The 26,351-nt window shown below is 35.1% G+C and overlaps 2 protein-coding genes across 6 annotated transcripts; one reads left to right on the top strand and one right to left on the bottom strand.

Moving 5' to 3' along the window:
• Positions 1–224: 224 nt before the first annotated feature.
• On the top strand, positions 225–19,405 carry LOC136235138 (histone-lysine N-methyltransferase ASHH2). 4 transcript variants are annotated; one of them, XM_066024661.1, is made up of 19 exons: positions 225–470; positions 671–741; positions 978–3,003; positions 3,391–3,598; positions 4,324–4,481; positions 4,588–4,673; positions 7,407–7,538; positions 7,705–7,821; positions 8,324–8,416; positions 11,535–11,612; positions 11,892–11,948; positions 12,848–13,622; positions 13,706–13,761; positions 14,061–14,140; positions 14,263–14,345; positions 14,478–14,557; positions 15,742–15,821; positions 16,851–16,896; positions 18,088–19,405. In XM_066024661.1, the coding sequence occupies exons 3-19, from the start codon at positions 999–1,001 to the stop codon at positions 19,279–19,281; spliced, it is 5,328 nt and encodes a 1,775-aa protein (XP_065880733.1). In that variant the 5' UTR covers positions 225–470; positions 671–741; positions 978–998; the 3' UTR covers positions 19,282–19,405. The 4 variants fall into 4 exon arrangements, with proteins under 4 accessions (XP_065880733.1, XP_065880731.1, XP_065880732.1 ...); XM_066024659.1 differs by having other exon boundaries at positions 900–3,003; XM_066024660.1 differs by lacking the exons at positions 225–470; positions 671–741 and having other exon boundaries at positions 751–3,003; positions 4,324–4,469.
• A 261-nt stretch (positions 19,406–19,666) lies between these two features.
• LOC136235139 (glutathione S-transferase TCHQD) lies at positions 19,667–21,356 on the bottom strand. Of its 2 annotated transcripts, none has more exons than XM_066024662.1 (3): positions 21,211–21,356; positions 20,453–20,707; positions 19,667–20,375 (listed from the first exon to the last, which is right to left on the bottom strand). In XM_066024662.1, the coding sequence occupies exons 2-3, from the start codon at positions 20,659–20,661 to the stop codon at positions 19,781–19,783; spliced, it is 804 nt and encodes a 267-aa protein (XP_065880734.1). In that variant the 5' UTR covers positions 20,662–20,707; positions 21,211–21,356; the 3' UTR covers positions 19,667–19,780. The 2 variants fall into 2 exon arrangements, with proteins under 2 accessions (XP_065880734.1, XP_065880735.1); XM_066024663.1 differs by lacking the exon at positions 21,211–21,356 and adding an exon at positions 20,813–21,174.
• Between the last annotated feature and the right edge of the window lie 4,995 nt (positions 21,357–26,351).

Raw genomic sequence — 26,351 nt, 5'->3', positions numbered from 1 at the left:
CTATCATATTTTTATCCCTATCCCAACCATTTATCCTTATCCATATCCCAACCTTTATCCATATCCGTTAGTTAAATTAAGTAAAAGACAAAGTAACCCTAATATAACTACAATTTATTAAATAGAGTTTTTTTTTTTATTTTTTTAAGCAAACAATAGAGTTGAAATTGAATGCGCAAATATAAAATTAGGCACAACTTCGAGATGTTTACTTCTCCAAAAACTTAGAAGTATATTAACTCTTTATTTTCTCTCTCTCTCTCCGGCAAAGAGACTTTCGCTTTTCCTTTTTTCCGTGCGGAGTATTTCTTTCGTTGATAAATCAATAAATTCCTTCTCTCTTTTTTAATTAAATTAAATTTATTTATTTATTAAAAAAAGAAAGGAGTTGTTTGGATGAGAGGAGAGGAGAGAATGAAATGAAAATAACTTTTCTTCAATGAGACAACGGCCTTGTGTTGTCGGCCCAGGTATTCGTCTCTTCTCTTCTCTGATTGTTAGTGTTTTTTTTTTCTCTCTTCCCTATTTTCTTTCTTTTTTCTTATTCGGTAATTTTTACTATTCAATGTGTATGTATTTAGGTGTTGTTTTGTTTTCTGTATCTGCATTATAATGCGAATTCTAACATAGTTTTTTTTCCTATTTCTTTTTTCTTATTGTTTTTGTGCAGAGAGGGGGCGGATTCTAGGGTTATATTTGATATCCGATTTTAATATAATTATGCGATAGCTGTTGACCCAGGTACTGTTTTTTTTTTTTTTTTTTTTATTTATTCCTGTTTTTGCTGAGCAGAGAGGCTAGGGTTTAATTGGTTGGAGGTCGTTGAGGTTGTGCATTGTTTCGGGTTTGGGTTAAGTTGCAATTTAGTGCTGTTTTGTCTGTTTTTCTGATGGTTCCAGCACTGGGTATGCTTTGATTGGGTCATGGATGTGAAAATTGATGCTTTAGCTGTCATGGAATCTGACTTGTGCACCCAGATACCGTCGAACAGCATTGAAATGCTTAAAGAATTATCAATAACAGATTTCACTATATGCGGCTGTGAGTCGCAGAAATATGAGAATAATGACAATGGCGCTAATTGTCTTCCGGTTGTAAGGGCTCCAACTGATACTTCGAAGGAAAGTGAAGTAGAAAATTACATCCAACCATGTCCTTCACAACCTTGTCTGAAGACATCGCAAACTTCACCTACAGATGACTCACTGGGTATTTGTAGTCAGGAGAATGAGCGCAGGGATGATAAAAGTGTCAGCAGTCCTTTACAGGAAGGTGCTTCAGGTGTTGTGGAAGAGGAAAGTGATGTTACAACTGAAATAAAGGTACAAATTAATGACCAGAAACTTTGTGTTGAAGGAATTCCCTATGATTTGAAGGAAGATTCACCTGAGATACCTCCCAACAGTGTAGAGTTATGCTGGCCCTGTGACACAACTGAGAATAGCTCTTCTGGGCAGTTGGATGCGTTACATCCTTTCGGGAAGGCAGTTTTTGGTGGTGTTTCTTTTAGCTCTGTAGCTGAATCTTATGAACAGAAAGATAATGAAGGGAAGGGTCTTGCAGGAAATAATAGTCCACCGAAAAGCCGATGTCCTAACAATGGCCCATCATCTTCACGAAGGAACAATCGGATACACAAATCCAGCCACAAGACACAGACAAAAAGGGCTTCAAGGAAGTGTAAGAACAAAGCCAAAGTGCATGACCTAGATATCTTCACAGCTGAGAGAAGAAGGAGAACCTGTTCCTCTAAGCAAGCGCGTTCTTCCAACTGGGGATTGTTGGGGAATATTGAAAAGTTCTTTGAGCACAGCAATGGATTGGGTCACAATGAAATTCAGAACTATGAACCAAGCAAAAGAAATCTTGGCCAAGAGAGCAGAAAGCCGAATAAAAGTAGGGACAGTGGAAGCACTCAAGGATCTAGCGAGAAAAAAAATACTTCAACCAGTGGTATTCGATTGAAAGTCAAATTAGGAAAAGAAGTTTGTCAAAAAATAATTGTCCCTGAGGTATTTGATACCTCAGCATTTCCTGCTGTCAATGATTTTGAAACTAAGTCACACGCCAGTTTCAGAGTTCCTAGTTTTGTCAATGGCTTTGAAGATAAAATGGGGGCAGATGGGATTGACAGGCAACTTCAGTGTTTTGACAACAAGCTCGAGGAGGCAAAAGTACATTCAGATACTTCTATCTCGGATTTACATCTTGCAGATAAGGACTTGAAGGGCACTGTGATTTCCCAAAAGTTAACTGGTGATGCGGCAGGGGATTGTTTTGGACTTCCTTCCCATATAGAGGTTGAAGAATCAGTAGCTGTAATTCAGAAGAGGTATATAGATCCTGGAACATCGCCAGATTCAGAAGTGATCAATTTAGTTCCTGATAGCCAGGTTAACACAAGAAGTTCAGAAAATTTTCCTGATGCTGTTTTGCCTTCTAAAGTTTTTGTTCCTGGAGTCATCTCTAGCATTAAGAGAGGAAAGAAGAAAGATTTTGTTTCCCATGCTAGTGACTGTTTTCCAGGAGATATTTTTCCTCAATTTGCATGTGCAGACAAAGCTAAAACTAAAAAGAAGCAAGGGAGCAAGGAAAGTAAGGATGATGGAATTTTCTCTAGTATTGCTTCTAGCAACTCATCATGTAGAGAGGATTTATCTGAGGAACTGTCTCATTTGTCAAGCAAGAATGACATTATAGTCCCTAGAGAGGCTTTCCAAGAAGAAAATAAACACTGTGTTGGTTTGGATGCTGGTCATAATTTGTTAGAACCACAGTGCTCGAACCATCTGCTTCCTTCAAAAAAACCCAAGGGGAGTCGACTACCCAAAAAATCTTGTGAAGCAAAGGGAAGGTCCAAAGTCTCTGACCGAACAATAAACAGCATAGAAAATGGTTGTAGACAGAGAGTGAAGGAACATAAGTCTGTTAAAAAGAACAAAGTCAAGGAGAAGAATGATTGTGGAGATGATAATTGCAAAACAGAAGATGATAAAAGAACAGGTACTGGTTTAAGTTCTTCCATATAACCATACTAACATTGTTTTTTTCCCCTTAGGCAGAACTTTCTATTTTGCTCTGATGGCACCTTGAATGCCTAAACTTTTGGGTGACTGATTCTTTTTTCCCTTTTGGAATGCAATTGAGTGCTCGAATGGAGAAATAATTTTTTGTCAAGTGGTTTTGCACCTTTTTGGTGACCAGAAGTGCAATAATGAATTAAAATTAGTACCTGACTTGGAACAAAATGAATACTTTTATAAATGACTTCCATTTGGAATGTGTTCATAATGAATTTTCCAAAAGTTTACTACTTAGTATGCTATTATCTGTTTCTGCTCTCTAGAATATCAAAGGTTAAATGCATTTTCATATTTACTGTTGATGCAGGAAGTGGTATTTTAGACGACATTGCAAAAAGCAATTCTGATAACAATATTGCAGCTATAGAAGCACCTAATTTGGACATAGCATCAGGTAATATAGCAGAGCAGCATATACCTGTGGATAATGCTTGGGTAAGCTGTGATGATTGTCATAAATGGCGACGCATTCCTGTTGCACTTGTAGATTCTATTGGTCAAACAAATTGCCAATGGTATGTTATCACTCGTATATTATTTTAAAATATTCTGGCTAAGTTTAAGTACAGTTTCTTTTTGTTTCATTTCTTTAAGTTTTCTTAATTGTTAAAAATCAACTACCTAATGACCTAGTACAAAATTTCAGTTTACATATCATGCAATGTGAAGATCATAATGAGATTTGCTTCGTTTTTTTTTTTTTTTTGTGGGTGTATGGCAATCTTGCTTTTAGGTTTTGGCTCTCCAGCATTAACTCTACCCTATAACTGACATTTGTGTAATGTGAAAAAGGCCAAAGAGAGTCTGATCGCTTCTAATTGTTGAATTAGGGGTCCAAAAAGGCCAATCTAAAGCTTTTCTGCAACCATTTAGTGGGTGCCAACCAGAAATGAGTCATTTCTCCAATCGATACTGCTATATTCCGGAACTTCAAGTTATAATAAATTGTTTTTTACCATGATATCAATCATCCTGTAGTTAAATTTGGATTCAAATTAATTTATCAGGTCTATATTACTAGTAATGGGGAAGCAATCCCCTATCCTCACAGGTAGCTCTATTATCCGATATAAAACTCAGGATTATGGTCTAAAAATATGACTCCATGGCTCACTTGTTATGGATGACATGTAACAGAAGATTAGTTGCTGTTTTCTCCTCCCTTATCTCCTGAATGATTCATGTCTTTTCTGCTCTTGAGAATTGTTAATTGTATTTTCTTTTGTTGGTTTTTTTGAAGGATCTGCAAGGACAACACGGATAAAGCCTTTGCTGATTGTTCCATCTCCCAGGAGAAGTCAAATGCTGAAATCAATGCAGAGTTGGGCATATCAGATGCTGATGAAGATGCCTACGATGCCCCTTCAAAGAGCAAGGGCTTAGAATGTAAACGTCCAGGTTTGCAAATATTTTTTCTTGATAGGTTATTGCTGTTAGATAGATTGGATACTAGCTTGATGATTTCACTTAGTCTCTGGAATCTGACATGATTCTTTTAACTCAGGTTTCATTTCCAATGAGCACGAATTTACTCGTATTTCTGCTAATCAGTTTCTGCACCGTAGCCGTAAAACTCAAACTATTGATGAGGTCTGAACTTAACTCATTTTCATTGTTTCTTTCACTTCTATGGAATCGTTGGCTTGCATAGATCACAATTTTATATAGTTATGATGAATATCTCCTTTTTAGTGAGCTCTTGTAATGAGAAAAGGATTAGCATTTAAAATTTGGCTCGTTCTCCTTTTGCTTAAGATGGTTATGATGAGTTCTGGAGTTTTGAAAGTCTTTTGAGTTCATGCGAGCTGTGTTCAGACCTGGCCCTTTAATTACTTTAACAATAAACATCATAAATCATTCAGAAAAGTTGTTAGTTACTCTTTTAGCTTGCCTGGATATAACTCGACACATTATATTCTCAGATGAAAAAATTATCTGGAGAACTGCAGGCCTAGGAGATGGTACATGCTCTATCTATTTGGATAATGGATGCTTAAGAAAGTAGTTTCAAAATTTCAATATGTTTGGATCATAGTTATTAAAGGCGCGCCTCGGCTAAGGCTCTAGCCTTAGCGCCTTTGGATGACAGAGGCGGGCGCCTTAGCACGCCTTACAGCGCCTTGAGCCAGGCGCTAGGCGCACCTCGGCTTCATTAGGCTGTTTGAGTTTTTTGGGTTTTTTTTTAAATTCTTTTATTATCAGCCATGGGTTAAAAATAAGATGAATGACTGAGATTAGTTTAGAAAATAAAAGAGAAGGGCAGAAACAAATTGCTTATCAAACTAGAGGAGTAGGAAAAAATATTGCAAATGCATCTAGTTCAAGTGTTAGGCGTAAGGCTAAGGCGAAAGATAAGGGTAAAATGCCTTTTATTGATGATGAACCCGACTTTGTAGATGATGAGTACCTTGATGAGGAAGGTGACAATGATGGTGAGATTGAGAACCTTATTCAAGAAGCATATGATGATGATGATGGTTCCGATGAAGATTAGGAAGGAAGACTAGGAAGTTAAAGATTAGTTGTTTTCTAGAGTCAAGAAGACTATTAGTGTTATTTATTATTTGAAGTTGAACTTTGGTCTTTCATTTTAACTTATAAGTCGGTATTGTGAGTTTATGATTATGCCTTATTAGTTAACTAGAACTTAACTCATGCATTTTATGGTTTTATTGTTGGTATGTGACTATTTGTGACTAGTATTATGAATTTATGATTTTTTTTTGTGCGCCTCGTGTCGCTCGGGCGCGCTCCTTAAGTTGCGCCTTGCGCCAAGGCTCTAGGACCCCCTTGCGCCTTAAGTAACTATGGCTTGGATTTTGAATATGTCCAGTTAGTTTCCTCTATGAATGTTTGTGCCTTGTAAAGGGAAAGCCATATGCATTTTAGGATACTGTGACTGAACTGTGGGCAGTCACAATTTTTGATAAATTCAGAATGAATATTTTTCTCCTCAATCATCAAAGTAGCATTTCCATTATGTTGCTACTCAACATGTCCAGGTACTTCTTACAATATTTGAAAAATGTGTCTTGCCTAATGTTATCTGATGATGACATTTGTTCCCAGCACAAGTCCAATTTCGCTCTATATTGTTCCAATGACGTCAACAATTTCGTTTTGCTTACTGTCAGATATTAATATGAAGTGGACCTTTAACTATCAGCTCGAGCTTTTAGTTCAATTGGTTCCATGACATGGTATCAGAGCCAGTTTGACCAAGTGGTCCAGGGTTTGATTCCTGGCAGCCCCATTTGTTGAGTTAATTGCAGGACATGATAATATGGGCCTGTGTTGTGCACGCTTCAAGCCCAGTGGGCATTCGCGTGTGTGGGGGTGTCAGATATTAATATGAAGTGGACCTTTAACTATCAGCTTGTGCTTTTAGTTGAGTTGGTTCCATGACACTTACGATCATATCAATGGGGAGATAAAAACAAAAGAAGTACCACTTCTGCTAATTTGTTTTATTGCATTTTGTGTTTCAAATTGTGTTTGGTTTTGATACAAAATTACATTGGTAACTTTGAAACAGTCATTCCATCATCTCCATGAATTCTGGTTTGGATCCACTGCTATAGTTCTCATATAAGAAGTCGGTATCTTAAGGGTATCTTCTCACCAAGTAATTTGTACTTATCTTTTTGAAGTGTTAAGTGTGTGGAAACAGCTTCAATATTGTGTTGAAATTTATTCTCTAAGTTGTAGAATATTATGTTTGAAGACGTCACTCTTCATTATTATCTCTGTCCCTCAATGCGTTTTTGTCTGTGCGTGCATGTGTTCTCTTGCAGATACTAGAAAACATGCCTTTCAGGACTGAAGGCTGAATTAGGGTTAGGCATCCTAGATTCTTGCATTGTCTTTAAATATTTTTCATACTAAGGAGTCTTCAGTTATTAACTGGACATTTCCTCAATTTTTTTCGGTACCAACCATAGACGTTTACAGTATAATCTCTCAAGTATTTTTCAAACTCACGAGTTCAAAATTTTAAACTTGACATTCCCAAATTGAAATTATAAATTGAAACCTTGTCCTTTTTTGTGCTCTGATCTAATAGAATAAAATCAATATGTTCAATGCCTGTAACATGATTTGAACTTCTGTCTTTTCTTGATTTTTCACCTTTTCATCATTAGAAATCTTTTTTTTTTTGTTAAGACTAATCTTGGCTGGAAATGTAATTAACTCTTTTGCATATTTGGGTTAAGATCTGTTCTTGTTTGCTTGTGAAAAGCTGATGGACCTTAGGGCCTTGTAGCCTGGACTTTTTTTTTTTAATAAAGAGGAAACTTATTTTGTATTATAAATTGTAAGCAGATAATGGTTTGCCACTGCAAATTACCTCTAGACGGCGGGTTAGGTTGTGGTGACGAATGCTTGAATCGAATGCTAAACATTGAGTGTGTTCAAGGCACCTGCCCATGTGGGGATCTTTGTTCAAATCAACAGGTATGGTGGCTCCTGTAGCAGACAGTAAACTTCTTTTTAATTCACTATAGATCTCTGTTCAGATTGATATGTATGGTGGTTCGCATCAAGCAGCATGATCTTTTTTCTTCAAAATTGATCTTGTTTAATTCATGAACAACACTCAAAACCAAATATCTATTTGCAGTTCCAAAAGCGCAATTATGTCAAAATGAAGTGGGATAGATGTGGGAAGAAAGGTTTTGGACTGCGGTTGGAAGAGGACATTCCTAAAGGGCATTTTCTTATTGAATATGTTGGAGAGGTAGTTTTTCTATGTTATGAGACTGTTGATTTGATTTTAATGGAAAATTTTCTAAAATAAAGGATGGATAATAACCATATTAAAATCCGTATTTACGATGTTTTCATTAATTTCTATTACTGTGCTTATAAAATATGTACAGTGGTAGCTTCATTATGAACTATGAAGCAAGGCTATTGTTCGTTTTTTCCATGTGTTACTCGCATAGTGGAGAAAAACAAATTCATTATTGAGCAATATGTGGATAAAACAGCTTCTATCAAAGATTGAACTTTATGTTTGTAGAATGTAATCCAGATGGACCTTTAAATGATAGGTTCCTTGAGAAGTTGAAAGTTGTGGCTTTTTCATGTGTTCACTTGGGATATTTTAAGAGTTTGATATTGACTTTCACACTTTCTTCTGTGCACTGTGATTTTGTGTATGTGGATCTGGAAATATTTCCACAAGTGATTTCAATATACCGTTTCTTCTTCCAAGCGATCTAATATATGGTTATCAGGTCCTTGATATGCATACCTATGAGGCACGACAGAAAGAGTACGCTTTTAACAGTCACAAGCATTTCTACTTCATGACTTTGAATGGCAGTGAGGTTCGAATTTGCTCTTTTATCAATATTTGTTTTTTCCTATCAATCATTAAGTTGCAACAAAGATGTACGTCCTTTTAATTGCTATTTAAAAATTTGGGAAGTTCACATATTTTTTTTTTATCTCCAGCTTTAGATGCTCAATTAACATGACTAGAATATGCTAATAATAGATGCAGTTTATACAGTTATATCTTTTCTATCTTTGAGATGAAGCCCTCAAAGTCAGTCGCAAATGTTGTTTAAATATCATTTAACTCATCGTACTGTAGAATTGAAATTGCTGCCAAAATTTTTGTTCTTTCATTATTTAGTTTTAGTTTCTTCATGATGTGGGAAAAAGGGTATGAATGTTGCAAACGGGACTAACTAAATTTCTTGCAACGGCTCTTCAAATGGTGGGAAAGGTGATATAGCCCATTAAGCATGTTTTTGTGTCTAATCTAGGATCCATATGCAATCCTGATTCATGAAACTAGTTTAGTTAATTGTAAGATCTAGTATAGGTAATTGTTCTTGCATCACTCGCCCGATTTTATCTTCTGGTTTTGAGAATACATCGCTAATTTTAACTTTGGCACTAAAAAATATTGATATTCTTCTATTTTTACTCTACCAAATTGTATTCTGGGTCGAAAACATCTAGTTTGCTTTTTTTTTTTTTGATAAATAATTTATATTTTAATTGTTTCTGGGTTTGTGAATATTACATTAGTTAGTCTCTCTTTATCCAAAAATACATTATAGAGTCCTTAGGTTTTGTCAAAGTTAACTGCCTTATTCATAGTTATCAAAGGCTCGCCTGGGGCGTAAAAGGCTCTAGGATCCAGCCATAGTTGTAAAAGGCGAAAAAAATAAAAAAATTCAGAAAATAAAAAAATTCACGCTCATGAGGCGGAAAAAATAAAAAAATTCAGAAAATAAAAATTAACTCAAAAACATCAAAATTTGGAAAGGAAAACTCAATTTATGAAACTCCCTCAATCTCCAAAAGCCTGCAAAGTTTACAACGGAATCATAAACCCATTCTAATAAAGACCCACTAATAATTATTCCACTAATAAATATAAATACCATTTATATTTATAAAAGAAAACGAATATTCATAAAGAATGTGGCTACCTCGTATATTAATTAGAATAAAAAAATGTGGCAGCCTTGCCTAACAGGTGTAACTATGGTCTTTGGTTACAAACTAGCAACTAGTTGACTTCATTCCTTGTTTCAACTGGTCTAACTATGGTCTTTGATTATAAACTAGCCAAAGATAATAAAAAAACAGAGACATGGCTGCTGTATAATAAAGAAAACAGAGACATAACATGAATTTCTTTTTCCTAAGTCCTAAGTGCATGTCAACCGATCAGTAGGTATACTCCTGAGTCCGAACGAAAAAAATTGAAAAAAATTGGGCAGCATAACAGCATACCTACTGATCAGTGGAGATGAAAAGAAGATTAAAAGATGAAGAGAAGATTAAGAAAAGATTATAAGAAGATGAAGAAAAGATTAAAGGAAGAGACATACCTGGTGGTTGCTTGGTTGGCCGACAGCGAGAGATGTTGGTCTTGCCATTGGAGGTGCCTGGTTGGATAAGTTGACGGCAGGCAGACCCAGAAGGAATAGAGAATGGGTTTTGTGTTTTTTTTTTTCCTTTTTAATCTGAGATAAAACACCTCACCTGCTAGAGGCGATCTCCCTCTCAGCTTGGTGTGACGCGGTCGCCTCTAGTAGGTCGCTCGTGCACTGGAAGGATCACCTCTTGCCTCAGGCGACTGAGGTGATCACCTTTTAAAACTATGGCTCCAACATGCCGCCTGAGAAGCCAAAAGGCGGGATTTGTTCAAGAGGCGCTCGCCTGAGCACGCCTAGGCTCAATTTTATAAGCCAAACATTATTTAATTTAGGATTTGGTTTGTGATGAATGTGGGCTATGGAGACTAGTCTTGTTGAAAAGTAGTTATTAGACTATTAGTTAATTAACTTGGGATTTGGTTGAAATTTAGTCTTTAGACTTAGAATTTATTATTTAGAATTATGATTATGGAAAAGTTAATAGTTAATTTGGAATTTATTTAATGCTAGAATTTACGATTAAGATTATGGATAATTGTATATGATTTTGTATTTGAGAATTTGTTGCATTTTAGAAATGTTAATTATTGTTATTTATGATTTTATATATTATTTTTCCTTTAGTGCACCTTGTCACTCAGGCGCACGCCTGCTCCTTGTGGCTTTAATAACTATCGCTTAGACCCTCCATCCATAATCTAATTATTCAAAGGTCAAAAAGTAATAATTTTTGTACAAAATGACATGTTTACCCTTTATTCATTAATCAATTTACATATATGCTCTTTAACTAAGTATTATAGAGTTTTTTTAATTATATCAATGCAAGTATGAAAAGCAATTTTGTTTCTTATATTCAATGGAGGGATAAATCCGTCCTTTGGTATAAAATTTGTTAGCCTTTTGCCTTTGACTAACATAATTATGGATGAATAGACTAAGTAGTTGATTTTACCAAAACCCAGGGACTTCATAATGTATTTCTGGAAAGGAGGGGCTGGCTAGTATAATATGCACAAACTCGGGGACTAATAAATTATTTATTAATTTTTCCCTTGATTGCTTTATTTCTGGACCTTGAGTCAACACATTTGTAATGTTTGGTTCCGTTTTGGAGCTCTGAATTGAATTTTCTAGTGCTTTGCCCATCTTCGACCTTATGCAACTTTCAAATGGATATGGCATTGTTAAGCAACTTTCAAATGGATATGGCATTGTTAAGCAAGTATTCATTATACTAGGGAAGCACATCATAACAAGTTAAACAATGATAATTTTACCTGGCTCTGCCAAATTATTTTGCTTTTGGATTCTTGATTTTCCTCTTAACTTTAGGTTTGTGTTCAAGTACTCCTGGGCATAATCTAGGTCTCTTTTATGTGTTGTACACAAGAAGCTTGAACTTGCTTTTCTATTCTTTTCTTTTTGTAGTTGCTAATGATAAGAGAATATAAAGAAAAAAGGAGGGGTGAAGGGCTGATGTGTTCTGATTTTCTTTTCATATCTTCCTCACCTTATTACATGATCTTGTATTTCATCCTTTCAGGTAATAGATGCATGTGCGAAAGGAAATTTGGGACGTTTCATTAATCACAGTTGTGATCCTAATTGCCGTACTGAAAAGGTGATTTCCTTAAATATGTGAATCTCAGTATTATGCAAATCTTCTATTTGACTTTGACTCTGAGTTCTCAAGCTTTGAGGTGTCTTGATCAATTTTAGTACATTATAGCTCTTTTTCTCCAATGGTTCTGCAAGCCTTTTTTTTGTTTTCAATTCTTCTGCTGAGATTTTCCCTTGTTTTCATGTTGCCTATTGCCTGAGCTTTTATTTCCAGAAATTAGCTGCATAAAAATTTCCTTGCATTTAAAGTTTGCATCACTGGTGATTTTTTTGTGAACAGTGGGTGGTCAACGGAGAAATTTGTATTGGATTATTTGCATTGAGGGATATTAAGAAGGTACACTCGTCTCATTTTGATATTTCTTATTTTTATAGTTGAGTCCCGAATATTTCTCGTGTATGTATTAATGCCTTGCAAAGAGCGACATGTCTAAAATAGAATGACTGACTAGTGACTAGTGATGACCTCCTTCCTTTGGCACTGATCTTTATAAGAGAAATGCTGGAATTAAAGGGAAGGGTAACATAAGTGAAATAGGACATGTGCTACGTTCTCTGATTGAACATGACAAGTTTAGAATATAGTTTTTAGGGGGGGATTTTGTTGGGATAGGATCAAGGAGTGAAACTGTTCACATATTGGGAGCATCATGATCTCTGCATTTTATGTTAAAGTGAATATAAGGGAATATATGGTGCTTAATGATTAGGTAACTAAGCTGGGTTAAAGCCCCTTAACCATACTCAACCATCCACATTGATTATGTTAGCAAATATTATGTTTTACCAAAAGATGATTTTTATTTGTGCAAATATCAAAATAACTTAATCTAATAGTTTATTTAACATGTAAAAGTTAGTTAAGTTTGACAATCCAAGGAAACACGGAAAGCATATGGCACTTTGCTAATGTTATGAAGAGCTTTGATTCTTCATAGGCATTATTAGAAGTCTGACTGGGTAGGTCAGTCTTTATCATGAAGAGTATGCTTGTCATGGGCTGTTCTTTATTTTTCTTGGGTTTTTATTTTTATTTTTTGTTCATTGGGAATCTTGATGGGGTTTTGTCCTGAGGACATGAGAAGTCCCCATACAATAAGTTTGTCCCGTAATTCAAGCTGAAATATCAAGCCTGAGCCATTGCTGTGTCTGGATTTGGACGTGTGTTTCTGTTTTTTGTTTTATATGCAACACATTGTTTTTCTTTTTATTTTCTATAAGCATGCTGTGTTTCAGGATGAAGAGGTTACATTTGACTATAACTATGTAAGAGTGTTTGGGGCAGCTGCAAAAAAATGTTATTGTAGTTCATCTAATTGTCGAGGTTATATTGGTGGTGATCCGACTAGCATTGAAGTGATTGATCAAGTTGATTCAGATGAAGAATTTCTTGAACCTGTGATGCTTGAAGATGGGCAAACTGGATATACATTGAGGAATGGAATATCCAGAAGCAGCTTATTCAATGATGAACTAAGAGTTGCAGAGATATCAAAAGATAAGAACAAAATGGAATATCCCAAAGAAGCTGAGGTGAAACTGGAGGTTGCCTCAGAAATTGATGACACCATTAACCAGTCTGCTTCTGCTGTGTCCCGTTCATTGGAATCTGATGATTTGAAGGCAAATTTTCCATCTTCTTGCCAATCAGTAGAAATCTCTGAAACTTTGGATGATATAACTGACAAATCTGTTGCTGGTAAGCATGAGATTTCCATGGAAGACAGTGAAAAGTGCGAGATCTCTTCAATGACAATGCTCAGCAAACCATCATCTGATAGCACCATCACTAAATTGAAGTCCAAGTCTTCTACAGTTGAAGAAAAGCGGGTCTTTGTGAAATCTCGATTTCTTATCAAAGCTTCACGTGAATCTTGTTCCTTTAAGAAAGGAAAGGTTACAAATAATCATCTGAATGCTAGTAAACTTCCCATGTTGGCCAACAAGTCTCAGATATTGTCTGTCAAACCCAAAAAATCAATGAATGGTACTAATGGTCGCTTTGAGGCAGGTTAGGATCCCTCTATAACTTGTATTTACCACAAGACAATAATTTTATATGCAATAATGATTAATGCATGTTAATGTTTGCAGTGGAAGAGAAACTTAATGAGTTGTTAGATGTTGATGGTGGGATAAGCAAGAGAAAAGTAAGCAACCAGTGAATTTCTATTCTTTTGAATTTTGGATGTTAAGAAATTGCAGCACATCCATAGTGGTGTTCTCTTTTTGTCTTGAACATGTCTGTATTTTCCACAAACCCTCTTGTTGCTCTATGTATAATTGTGCCCGTTGTCAAAGTTTGCATCCAATAAATATGTTGTATGCATGTATGTTAAGACATGTTATTTCCTTATGGACTTATTGATACTAAAAGTCAAGAACCAACAATCTGTTATGCCTTTGTTTATTGTCTCAATCAATGCTTTTTCTTTGATGTTTATGACAGGATGCTGGAAAGAGTTACTTAAAATTCTTGGTTCATACTGCAGCATCTGGGGCTAGTGGCAATGGCGAAGCAATTCAGAGGTAATTTTGAAATTTCTCTTGTTGTTGTGTATGATATTCTGCATTATTACCCTCTCAACCTTTGGAATGTAATTATTCACTACTATGAAATATATGTTAACAATTTAGTTTTCCTTTTGCAGCAATCGAGATCTTTCAATGATTCTTGATGCACTTTTAAAAACTAAATCGCGGGTTGTGTTGATTGACATTATTAACAAAAATGGTAATGTTTCTACTCCTATTGCATAGTGTTCAATTCCGTAGTCATTGCATGGAAAACAACTCTTGTAATCTTCCTGAAAAAGGGGAAAAAAGAGTCTTGATCTCTAAGTAACCAATATTTGATCACTGTCAGGTTTGAGGATGCTTCACAACATGATCAAACAGTATCGAAAGGACTTTAAGAAGACACCGATTCTTCGAAAGCTTCTGAAGGTGCACATAAGTGGAATTCTGTATACACTGTCTCTTTTCTATAGTTCTACCCAACATTTTCTACACACCCAATGTATTCTTACATAAATTTTTCACATTAAGGATTTAGACGTTTCAAAATGTGCTCTACGATATTTGAAGGAAATGTTAACAAAGCATCAACTAGTTTAGATCAATGGCATTTCTGTCTCTCATTTTCCTTTAATTCAACAGCGAAAATGAGGATGTTGAGACAAATAGATGTATAATTGCAGATTGATAAAGATTAGAAGTTAGTATATTTGAGAAAAGCTGGGTGGGGTGCTCATTGAAGATAAAATAAGAGAAGGCTGTTTACTCTTCGAAGGAAATTCCTAACAAATTATCAAGTAGTTTAGATCAATGGCATTTTCCATCTCTCATTTTCCTTTAATTCAATTGCTGAGGTGAGGATGTTGTGATGATGGATACATGCAGATCGATAAGATTAGGAATGAGCATATTTGAGAGAAGCTGGGTGTGGTGCTCATTGAAGATAAAATAAGAGAAGGCCATTTAATGTTTGAAGGAAATGCCTAACAGAGCATCAACTAGTATAGACCAATGACACTTTCTGTCTCCGATTTTCCTATAATTCAATAGCAGAGATGATGTTGTTTAGATGAATGGACGGATACATACAGATCAGTAAAATTAGGAATGAGTATATTTGAGAAAAGCTGAGTGTGGTGCTCATTGAAGATAAAATAAGAGAAGGCCATTTAAGGTGGCTTGGACATGTTTAATGCTGGAAATCAGACACTCCAGTACATAGGAATAGATATACTAAAGAAGGGAAGAGGAAGATCAAGATTTGCTAGGATGAAGGGGAATCGAAAATGAGCTTCCATTTTTTAGATTTTCAGGATCTTACTATTAGCATGAATGAAAGGAAAAGAGGAAAGAATATAGCTGATGCCAACTAGTGTTCTTGTTATTTAAATGACTGGAAATATGATTGAAATTTTAATACATGGATATGGTAATAGTTGATATTGGAAGAAGCTTTTCATATTCATTGTTTTTGCCATTTAAATGCAAGCATTTTTTACATTGTTAAAATGATTCATTTGTTTCATGTAGTCTTTTCCATAGAACTTTATCAGTAACAATTGCGGAAGCTTGAAGGAATGTGAACAAATGGCTGATACATGACTTTTCTACAGGTTTTAGAGTATTTGGTGGTCAGGGAGATACTCACACAAGAACATATTAATGGAGGTCCTCCTTGTCCTGGAATGGAAAGGTTAGATAACATGATTATTTAAGTTAATTCATTTCGTTCTTTGTTGATAAACTAGGTGTCAAATCTTTTATTTCCTTTTTCATCCGATGGATCATTGATAAAAACAAATAATGTTATTTGTGATATTTGCTCTTGTTTTCCTCTAGGGAACTTTGTCTTTTGGCAGAGTTTTACTCCAATTTAAGGGGCTCTCTGACTCAATTTAGTTGGTCTGTAATGTATGGGAGTACAAGGTTTTATATTATGGGAATTTTTGTCCTAGCCTGGGATCTAGATTTTGTGACAAAGAGGAGAATCTTTCTAATGAAGAAGCAAGAGAACATAGTGGGGAAATCTTATGATCCACAAGAAATTGACCTTAATCCAGAAGAAAACTAAAATATTAAATGATAAGTTCGTGTTTCATTTCTCCTTATTAACTGTATTTCAAATTGTACTGTAGGGACAGCACTTCAAATTAAACAAGAGTAGTTAAAATTTCAATACTCTTAGATTGGGATGCAGAATTTTGAACAAACAATAATGAATTAGAGTTGAAAGGGAATATATATTTTAATGTCTTATGTAGAAGCAGTCCAGGAGAGTAGGTTTATCCCTTGAACAATGAAGGAAAATTGATCTCAATCTGGAAGGAACGCAAATTAGATATGAGCTTAGCTTACAGTTTCTTAGTTGTTACAAAGATTTGAGATAGTAGGGCAAGAAAGGAATTACTGATGCTTTCTTCTTGATGAAAGTTTGTTGCATAGTAGATAAGTTGATGTCTAACTTTGGCATTTATTTAATTTTGTTTGTTTGGCTGTTTATTCCTTCCATTTCAATTGATTAGATTATTATCGTTTATTGTTCAAGAGTTTATAAAGCTTTAATAGATGTACTGTCATATTCTTAAGGTTTATTTTCTTCCTTTTCGATTGCTCAATTCTGTCGAGTTCGTTCACGTTTAAGCTTTCTAGCTTGCAATTGAAATGGTGCTCCTATCACATTTTTGTCATTGCTATATGTTGCTGAGCAGTTTGGTTTTTGCAGCTTTAAGGATTCAATACTGTCATTGACAGAGCATGATGATAAACAGGTCTTCATCAAACTCTTACTTTAGTTTTGAACTTTCAGAATCTTTATCATGCATTCCCTCAGTATCAAAGTAGCTCATACTTTAAAAGTCAACAATTCTTATTAATGTATTTATATGTAAATCAATTCTTTAATTCCATTTATGGACTTGTCCTGTTGCTCAATGTTGAGTAAACAGTTCTTGATTCAGTTTAATTTAGCATCCAATTTAATTTTTTGGAGAAATTACAGATGTCCCCCAATCTATGTCCTTGATTCATGTAAAGTTATAGCTTGAAGATGATTAAGGATAATGAAAACTCAATTTATTTAACTATTTACCAATCAAAGCAAACTCCTCATGGTTTTTCAAACTAGATTGAGAACCAATTAGGAAACCCATGGATAATTACCATGGAATACAAAAAACAATTTTAACCTGGAGTCAATCTCCATATTGGATCAAATTGTTTCTTCAAGTTTCCAACATCGTTTGCTTGTTCTTCATCCAAATCCATTCGAATTAAAATATCATTCATTCTTCTGTTCACAGATGGTAGGATACCTGTGGGGATAATCTTTAAGATGTAGGAATTGTATGTCAGCTGTAATTGTAAGCAGCTATTAGAGTTTAAAAAGAGAGTTGGTTTCGTCTTTTTCTTTTTCCCCTTTCTTTTTTGGCTTTGTGTATTTCACATGGATACAGTAATTGCCATTTTTAGAAGAGCATGTGATGATGGAGGGTGACGTCAGATGAATAGATGATTAAATTTCGGGGTTTGATTGTTACAAGTCCAGTTGTTGAATGAGAAATAGATAAGCATATGGAAAGAAGGATTCAGGATTTTTTTTTGGGTGGGGGAGGGCGCAGATTGAGAAAGGCTTAAGTTAGATACTTTTGGTCCTTATTTTAATGTCTTTGATTTTCTAATCACTGCAAAAGTGGGTTGCGTATTCTTTCTGCTGTTGTTTTGTGAGAGAGTCAATTAAGTTTCTCACCTTTGAAGAGTTAATGTATACTGCTATAATGAATTGCAAGAAAACTAAGTGAGTGCTCTCTTGAGTTGAAATAAATAAAGGATCAACTTTCTGATACAGATAAGAAAAGCATATTCGGGAGTGAAAGATTGATTCTCAGTTTGCATATGTGACCTATATACATTTATGTCTTTCAGGGTAAACTTTTTTCTAATGAGGTTTGTTCAATGAACAGGTTCATCAAATTGCACGGAATTTCCGAGACAGATGGATTCCTCGACACGGCAGAAGACATGGTAATATGGATAGGGAGGATGGGAGGATGGATTTTAACAAAGGTTCTACAAGCAATAGGTTACAGAATAATCATTTGCGCGATGTGGCTGTAAGGCCTGCAGAAGCCATTGATTGTGCCGTGCAGCCAAATCCTGCAACCCCTGCTGTCAGTGAGGGCTGCTCTGGATCGTGTGCAAGTGGTGGGACAAAAAGGAGAAAGCGTAAAAGCCGATGGGATCAACCCGCTGAGGAAAAACCATCTTCAACTTCTCTCCAGTACGATGAGCAGAAGATTCAGTCTGGGTTGCAACAACAATTTGAATATAACCCACGACCTGATGCAGGTAAAGACGTGTTGGATCATGTAGAAAAGGGGATCAGAGAAAGTTATTGTCCTCATTGTGCTCGGAATTATTGTAGACAAGGCGTAACCAGTTTTACTGATACTACAAGACAGAATATTCAAAGTGATGTTCCACCTGGGTTCTCTCCCATTCTGGTCTCACCTGGTGCTTCATCAACCATTATGAATCTCCCTGAACAAACTGATGGTCTGAAGTTTCCTGCTGGTATGGTTGTTGGATATCCACAGAAGAAATTCAATTCTCGTGTTTCTGTCTCATATGGGATTCCGGTACCTATTATGCAGCAATTCGGGTCACCACAAAACGGAACCAAGGACAGTTGGGCAGTTGCTCCAGGCATGCCTTTCCATCCTTTCCCACCACTACCTCCATTTCCCACTCATAAGAAAGAGAGTGGAATTTCACCTCCTGTGAGTTCTACGGTGATCGATGAGACTAGAGAAAACAATGAGCTCAGACATGATAACAATCCAAGCACCACTGGTTCTAATCAGCCAGATATGGAAATTCCTGGTGAAGATGAGCAACAATCATTGAAACGAGGTAGGGCATCGCAGGACCTGGGTAGGAGGTACTTCAGGCAGCAGAAGTGGAATAAAGTGCCTCCGCCATGGATCCGCAATAGAGACGGGTGGGGATATTTGGGGAATAACTCAAGAGGTGGAATATGCAGCAATGTAGGGAATGTAACATATGAAGAGAGAAATTCATTGTGCTCACAGGAAGTAAGCTATAGAGTGGAGAAAACTGGGAATTGCGTAAATCAGCAAAATAGTACCCTAAATTAGCAATTGATTTATATGACATTGTCAAAAGAGTTTATGGATTTTGTTCCATATTTGTATTCTCCCAATTCTTTTCTCTGTGGGGTTTTATTTTCAATTTCAATGGAAAATTCATTCAATTTCTCAAGAGTTCTAATCCTTTAGGCTGTAACTGGGTGTGGTGGGATAATTGTACTGAAGTAGGGAACTTGGCTTTCCTCGATCTTAACCAATCTGTTTTTGTATGAATGATCATCAGGTACTTGAATCAAAGGGGAAAAAGCTGTTTTTGTAGTTTGATTGCTTGGATTGGAACAAGTCATTTCAGAAGAAATAAACATGATCTACAATTCCCTCATATTAGTTTCTTTTTTTCCAAACAAAGAATTTGGTGAAAATAGAATTCAAAGATAGAAAATTAGATCACATAGAAGATAAGATAATTGTCACAAAACTCCAATTCGAGGATAGTGCATAAGCTGTCTCGTGTGTACAAAGAAAACCGACACATTTACTTACAATCTCAGTATTTCCTCAACACAGTTCGGATGCGAACAAAACACCATGTTTTAATTAGTGTTTTGTATCTTCTCCAGCCATTGAAGTATTTCCCAATTACCTTCCTATAGCTAGGTCTCTGCTGCACCACAACCCAGTACTCTGCCATATTTGGCCTGCTACTTATATATTCTTGTTCCAAATTCAAAAGTACTAAGCGAGCAAGTACAGGGATCAACATTGCATCTGCCATTGAGAACTCTTCCCCACCTAAATATGATGTTTCACTCAGCTTGGTTTCAACTTCATCAAGAAGTCGAATAAGATGCTCTTTGTTTCGTTTTAAGACTTGTGGGTTTCTCAACTTGTCTTCTGTTTCATATGCTTCTTTTAGCTTCCGGTGGTAAGCACTTGCTAGATCAGGGGATTCGGCCATGCGCGCTATCATCACTCGTCTTAGGAACTTGGAAACAGTCTGGCGGTATTTCTGAGGGATGTGAGAAAGTGTGAAAAATTTGGGGTTCCATTCTTGTATTTTTTGCATCCACTCGACAACTTGTTCAGTACTGAAGGATGTCTGATCAGCACCAGAAGAGACAACTGCGATGCGTTCAATGTACCTACAAATATCTATATCATTTCAGATTCTTCCATTTAAAACGAGCCAACACAAATTCAATGAAAGGAGAGAACATACTGTATAATCTCAATGGTGTGAAAAATGATGTGGTTGCCATTCTGGAAAACAGGAAGCTTTGCACTTGGATTTCTTCGAAAGAATGAAGAGTCCATATTCTTTCCTGTTATAGGATTAACATGGTGCGACGTATAGTCGATGCCCTTCTCCTCCAAAGCAATTCTCACCTTTTGACTATCCAAAGAGTATGGATGGTGATAAAACTGCATAATTAATTATGTCTCAAGTTGAAAAATCCAGCCAATTTTGAATTGCCTATTATTCACAACAGTAGAGTAAATCAGCATCTTTCATTATCTTCCATAAATTTCATATATAGCAAGGAGCTATCTATATGAAAAGATTCTATTTCTACTCTACCTCAAATCATAAGGTCTGTCATGTCATATTAGTGTGACTACCACAAAATACACATACAAACAACTCTTAGTCTGCTATATAGAACAGTAAGTTCAGTTTGAATCATCAGTTAGATGCAGCAATAGAAGTAGATGAAATTGAAAATCCTTGGTGCTCTAAACAGGAGTGAACTGAATCCGTATTAAAAATGGATAGGGCAAGTGTTGTTTCCAAACAGTTAGTGATACAAATTCATCCTTCTCATGTATTTGGTGATTCGTAAAAAGGAAAACCCAGATCAAAGCATGCAAGAAATTACAGTTTAAATAGAGAGAGGAGAGAGGCAAAAAGAAAATCGGAAAAGGAAAAGAGAGAGAAAGATATGAACCCGAAAGGATGAGAAATGGAAAGAGACTTACCCAGATGAGAGGTGGGCACGGCACATCATGAAAATCAAACTTTTGGAGGACATGCTATTTTTTAAAGCTAACAACACATCAGCTTTTGCGAATAACTTTTCCCTTACATCCTTTGGTTAAGAGGGAATAATAATTGCTTTTCTTAATATTTGGTAAAATAGGAATAAAAATCATATTTATCTCATTATGGAAATCAATCATTCCCACATTCTTTCCCTTTAATCAAATAAACATATCACTGTTGGGGTAAAATAAGAATCTTAACCGCTCGGAAGAGATTCTGATGTTCTAAAAGCGAGTTCAATGGATGAAGAAGGGGTGTTGTGATTTATTCACAAAGGAACTTAACTATGAAAGGAAGATTTTCTATAAATGAAGAATTTGAAATTATGTATATTATGGGTTTATTTTTCATCATTCAAAATGAGAAATATGACTAAAAGTTCCCAATTCAGAATCCCAAAAATAAAATCCCAATTCTTAAATTGGAGCTAGCAAGATTTGGTATGGTAATGTTCAAATTGAAGCTAGCAAGGTTTGGTGGTTAGTGAGGAGCGGAAAAACCATAGATGGGGGATAAAAGGGTTAATTGAGAACTCTTAACAGATGGGGATAAAGAGGAAATGAAAGAGAAAGTTAGTGAGGAGTGGAAAATACCACTCTCATTTAATTAAGAGTGAAGTACACTCTCTAATACCCTCAATGGGAGGAATTGTGTTGAGAAAAATTAAAGAGTTGAGGGGGTTAATTGTTGATTTTAGTAGATTGGGGATGTAATTGAATTTGACTCTTTAATTTAGACGCAAAATGAGTGTTATGCCAACCAAATATGATTCCCATTCCTCTATCAAATTTAATAATAATAAAAAAAGAACTCACCTACGAATTTTGCAATTGCTCTCATACACCAAAAATAAATAAATAAAAAGGTAACTACCCCCATATATATGTGTATATATATATATATGTATATATCGATAGATTGGTACGTACTATATACTATAGTATATTTACTTGTATAATATAATATAATACATTTTTTTTTGAAGTAGTATAATACACTGGTCCTTTAAATAATTTATATACACTATATATTTATATATTGTTGTGCGATTTCCGCAAGTGCACGGTATCGTTTGTAGTAATAAAAAGATATCGATCCCACAGAGAACGTTTTTGATAATAAAAACTTATAATTTTGATTAAATTCGTTTTCTCGAGGTTAATAGAAAAATCATTAAATGGTTTAAAAAAGTTTCTGATTCTAATTTTGGTTATAGTTTAGATTAAAATTTATAGAAATTATGTTTAGATTAAAGTTCATTTTAAGGTTTATTTACACTAAGCGAAAATACAACTTTAACTTTGATTTGTTTAAAAAGATATAACAAATTATCAATTGATTCAATTTAAAAGCATTGAACTGTTACCAATCTTCCTTTTCGGTCTAACACTGAAAACCTTAATCAAATTCGGAATCTAAACCCGATTATTCGACCTATCGCAATGACCAAATATAAATCCGAATTTGCTTAAGTGTACAACAAAGTTTGCATGAGAAAATACCAAATCTCTTTCTAAATATTTTTGCATGAAAACACCAATTAGAATTACTCAAAGAATATCGCTAGATCCGACTTTAAACAAAACAATAATGAAAATGGAATTAAATTAAAAAGATATTTATTAGTGTGAGTTGAAACATCACAAGTTAACAGAGAAGAAGAAGTTTGAATGACATTTGACTAGGAAGAGTTCCGGGTTGTCAATTCTTTATTCAACTTCATAGGTTTGTTAGACCGTGGGCTGCTCCAATACTGGTTCTTCTCGCTGAATCCTCGAAATAGAACATTTCGATTGATCTACAGAGTATAAACTCGACTTCGAAGTAAACTCTAATGTAAACAATAAAATCTGTATCTTGTATCTATAACTATTTGTTTGTGTAACAAAATTCTAACCAAAATCTAATATCAACAACTGAACAACATTGAATTCTGAATTTCTCCTCTATTTATAATTGTCCAAGAGGTGTGTTGAAGAGACGTGTCCGTTCGTGAAGAGTCGCCTCTATTCGGATGAAAGGATGTGTCGTTTGGAAAATAAAACATGTTAATTGTGCTGAAATTGTTTGCTGTTTCTGTAGAGATTTCAAGAATCTCTATAGCGACAAGGGGAAGAGGAAGGAAGGAGGGAAGGAGCGTGCAAGTGTTGCTAGGTGCATGTCGCTACAGAGATTTTCAGAATCTCTGTAGTGACAAAAACTATTTTCTTCCTCTTTTGGTTATGTGCTTCAAATCTCTGACACGGCTTTTGATTCTCGTTCACTGAAAACTTGATTTCTTACTCAATTCTACTCCATTTTTGCTCCTATTTGGATTTTTCCAAATAATTAACACCTTGCATACAAATAACAAATACCAGCGTGAAATCTTTCCAAAATAATATGATTAATGTATTTTTTACATGAAATTGACATATTTATGCATGCTAATTTGGTATATTTTGGGCTTATCAAATCTCCTACACTTAAGTGTTTGCTAGTCCTGAGCAAAATCATCATCAAATTTATCCTTCAAACGACCTTTAAAAATAGAATACATTTCCACATAACATTTTTAAATTAGTTAAACCAAAAGATAAATCTCTTAAGGCAAATTTATACGCAAAACATCAAACTAGTTAGGATTAAAGTGATTATCATCCGACTTGTATTGCAATTTCTATAATGAAGCATTAGGGACGGGTGAAAGCACACATGTTTTTTATCTTCGGTCTCAAGGCATTTCTAAGTACAAAATTTTTCTTTTTCCAAACTTATATCATCTAATAAATATATATATGAATTTAGGTTTTTTTTAACTTATTTGCTAGTCATGCCCGTGATAAGGGTGGTCTCGATCGTGACTTTATGAATTTATTTATTTTTGTGTCCGTTTAAGAGGTTCCGACCATGCCATGGATGGGCGCAACCGTGACTTTAAACTTTAGACACGTTATTTTGCTTTTAATTTATATTTTAACGTTCCTTTCATACCTCGATCGTGATAAGGGTGGTCGCAACCGTGGCCAAAAGTACCGTTTTATTTATTTTTCTTCCCTTTCATACCTCGACTATGACATGGGTGGTCGCAATCGTGGCCAAAAGTTAAGAATATGATTACTTAATCTAATTAATATGAGTTAATAAAATAAAAATTTAATATGGGAAAGAAAAGAGTACTTTCATCCTATATTGACTTAAATCAACATGTATTATGGCTATAGTTTCCCTAAAAACTTCAATTGAATTTAAAGTAAGACGGAATCAAACAAAGCAAAAGCTAAAAAATGTTAGTTTGATTAATGCCTATAAACCTAATTGAAAAATAGAAATAAGAATTATATTTATCATGCATTGGCATAATATAAAAGAAAGATCAAAATAAGGAATTTATTACTTATATACATTCACTCGAGACGTTTTCTTTATAAAATCATTTCGGAGATTTGTAATAATATTCAATATTTGATTGTCCTTGTAGAAATATTTAACTATTTCTAACATATTTATAACCTTAAAAAGCATATGTTATTATTTATCTACTTATGATATATTTTTTAAGCATATGTATAATTATGAAATTTTTACGTAGGCAAAATATGTAAATATGTATGCACAAATTGAAACAAGCATTCGTACTCAAAATAAACAAGCATTCGTACTAAAAAATAAGTAAATGAAATATCGCCTCCTACACTTAAATTGGACAATATCCTCATTTGTGCAAAAATTGATAATTCATAATAGATAGAGTACGAAATTATAAAACCGAAAGAAATGAGTACGAAATAAACAAGCATAAAATAAAAATAGAAATTATCCAAAAGTAAGGAAAGATAAAACCTATAAATGGGAAGGAGAATCCGGTGGAGATGGTGTCAACTCGACTCATTGGTGGCGGAAATATGATAATAACCGACGACGAGTGGATTTGTGCTCCTTACGCAAACTATTGATGTTTTTATCTACCTCATCGATCCTTAAATTCATTTGGCGATTGTTGGCATTGACTTGCACCAAAACACGTTGCCAACCTACCATTTCATCAACATTAGCCCCAACATCCTCACGTGGTGCCTCTTCATCGTGCCTTTCTTCATTCTCACCAACATCCACTTCCTCATCTTCCTCATTTTCCTCCTCTTGAGTCCATTGACCATGTGAACTAGATGCACCGCCACCCGGACTAGCAAACAAACTCCTAGTCCTAGCCTCGTATGATCTAAAAGTGGGCGGTCCTTGGCTAAACACTAATTTTGCCCGTTGAAGTGCGACATAATCCAACATTGGAAAATAAAAACCATGAGGGAGAGATTGGAATTCCGCCAAACCACTCGTAGCTCCCAAAACAATATCCGTAATGAAATTACCCATTGGAACTTGCCTATTGGTTGAAACGGAGGCTCGGTGTAAATGGTCAAAAATCATCCCAATACTATCTACCACTAAACCCTTGAAGATGCAATCCAAAAACAAACAAATCCCGACTTTGAACCTTTGACCCTTCAACTCTCCCAAAAAGTGAATAGGATAAAAACTTGTGAAAATAGAAAACACAATTATCCTTAATTAGCTTGCTAGAAGTGTTCTTTGGATTAAAATTATCCAAATCCGTCTAAGTTTTCCAAACCGGATTGGTTTGAAATTCTTAGGCTTAGAATAAAAATTTCGTGAGGGAATCCAAACCACAAACCCATCTCCTCATACCCAACATCAAAATGTTTACCTAAATTTCTAAAAGAAATTCTACCATTCTTCTTATCATATGCCAAAGTAACCAAACACTCGATAATATCCGTTTCACTATGAGGGAAACGCATACTAGCAAATCTTTCCCAACCTAAAACTCTAAGGGTGCGTTTGGTACGCTGTAATGCAATGTAATGTAATCAAGATTGTAATGTAATCAAAGTTGTAATGTAATGGAATGGAATAACCATTACATTACGATGTTTGGTTAGTAAAATTTTACAATTGATGTAATGTAATTACCATTACATTATCATTAGGGGTGTGCATCGGTGCAAAACCGAACCGAACCGAAAAAACCGAATACCAAAATGATCAAAATAATTCATACCGACACTGAACCGAGTAA

Source organism: Euphorbia lathyris, chromosome 7, assembly GCF_963576675.1.
Source record: "Euphorbia lathyris chromosome 7, ddEupLath1.1, whole genome shotgun sequence".
In the NCBI taxonomy this organism is placed as follows: Eukaryota; Viridiplantae; Streptophyta; class Magnoliopsida; order Malpighiales; family Euphorbiaceae; genus Euphorbia; species Euphorbia lathyris.
The sequence above is the reverse complement of the archived record's forward strand: the minus strand, read 5'-3'. Positions and strand labels throughout refer to the sequence as shown.

What these genes read in the sequence shown, in the direction of transcription:
- LOC136235138 (XM_066024659.1), top strand. Translation starts at nt 924, where the DNA reads ATGGATGTGAAAATTGATGCTTTAGCTGTCATGGAATCTGACTTGTGC. An exon ending in CTAATTGCCGTACTGAAAAG is followed by an intron (nt 11,613 to 11,891) that starts GTGATTTCCTTA and finishes TTTTGTGAACAG; the next exon opens with TGGGTGGTCAACGGAGAAAT. An exon ending in TAATGGTCGCTTTGAGGCAG is followed by an intron (nt 13,623 to 13,705) that starts GTTAGGATCCCT and finishes TAATGTTTGCAG; the next exon opens with TGGAAGAGAAACTTAATGAG.
- LOC136235139 (XM_066024662.1), bottom strand. Translation starts at nt 20,661, where the DNA reads ATGCAGTTTTATCACCATCCATACTCTTTGGATAGTCAAAAGGTGAGA. An exon ending in CACACCATTGAGATTATACA is followed by an intron (nt 20,376 to 20,452) that starts GTATGTTCTCTC and finishes AGATATTTGTAG; the next exon opens with GTACATTGAACGCATCGCAG.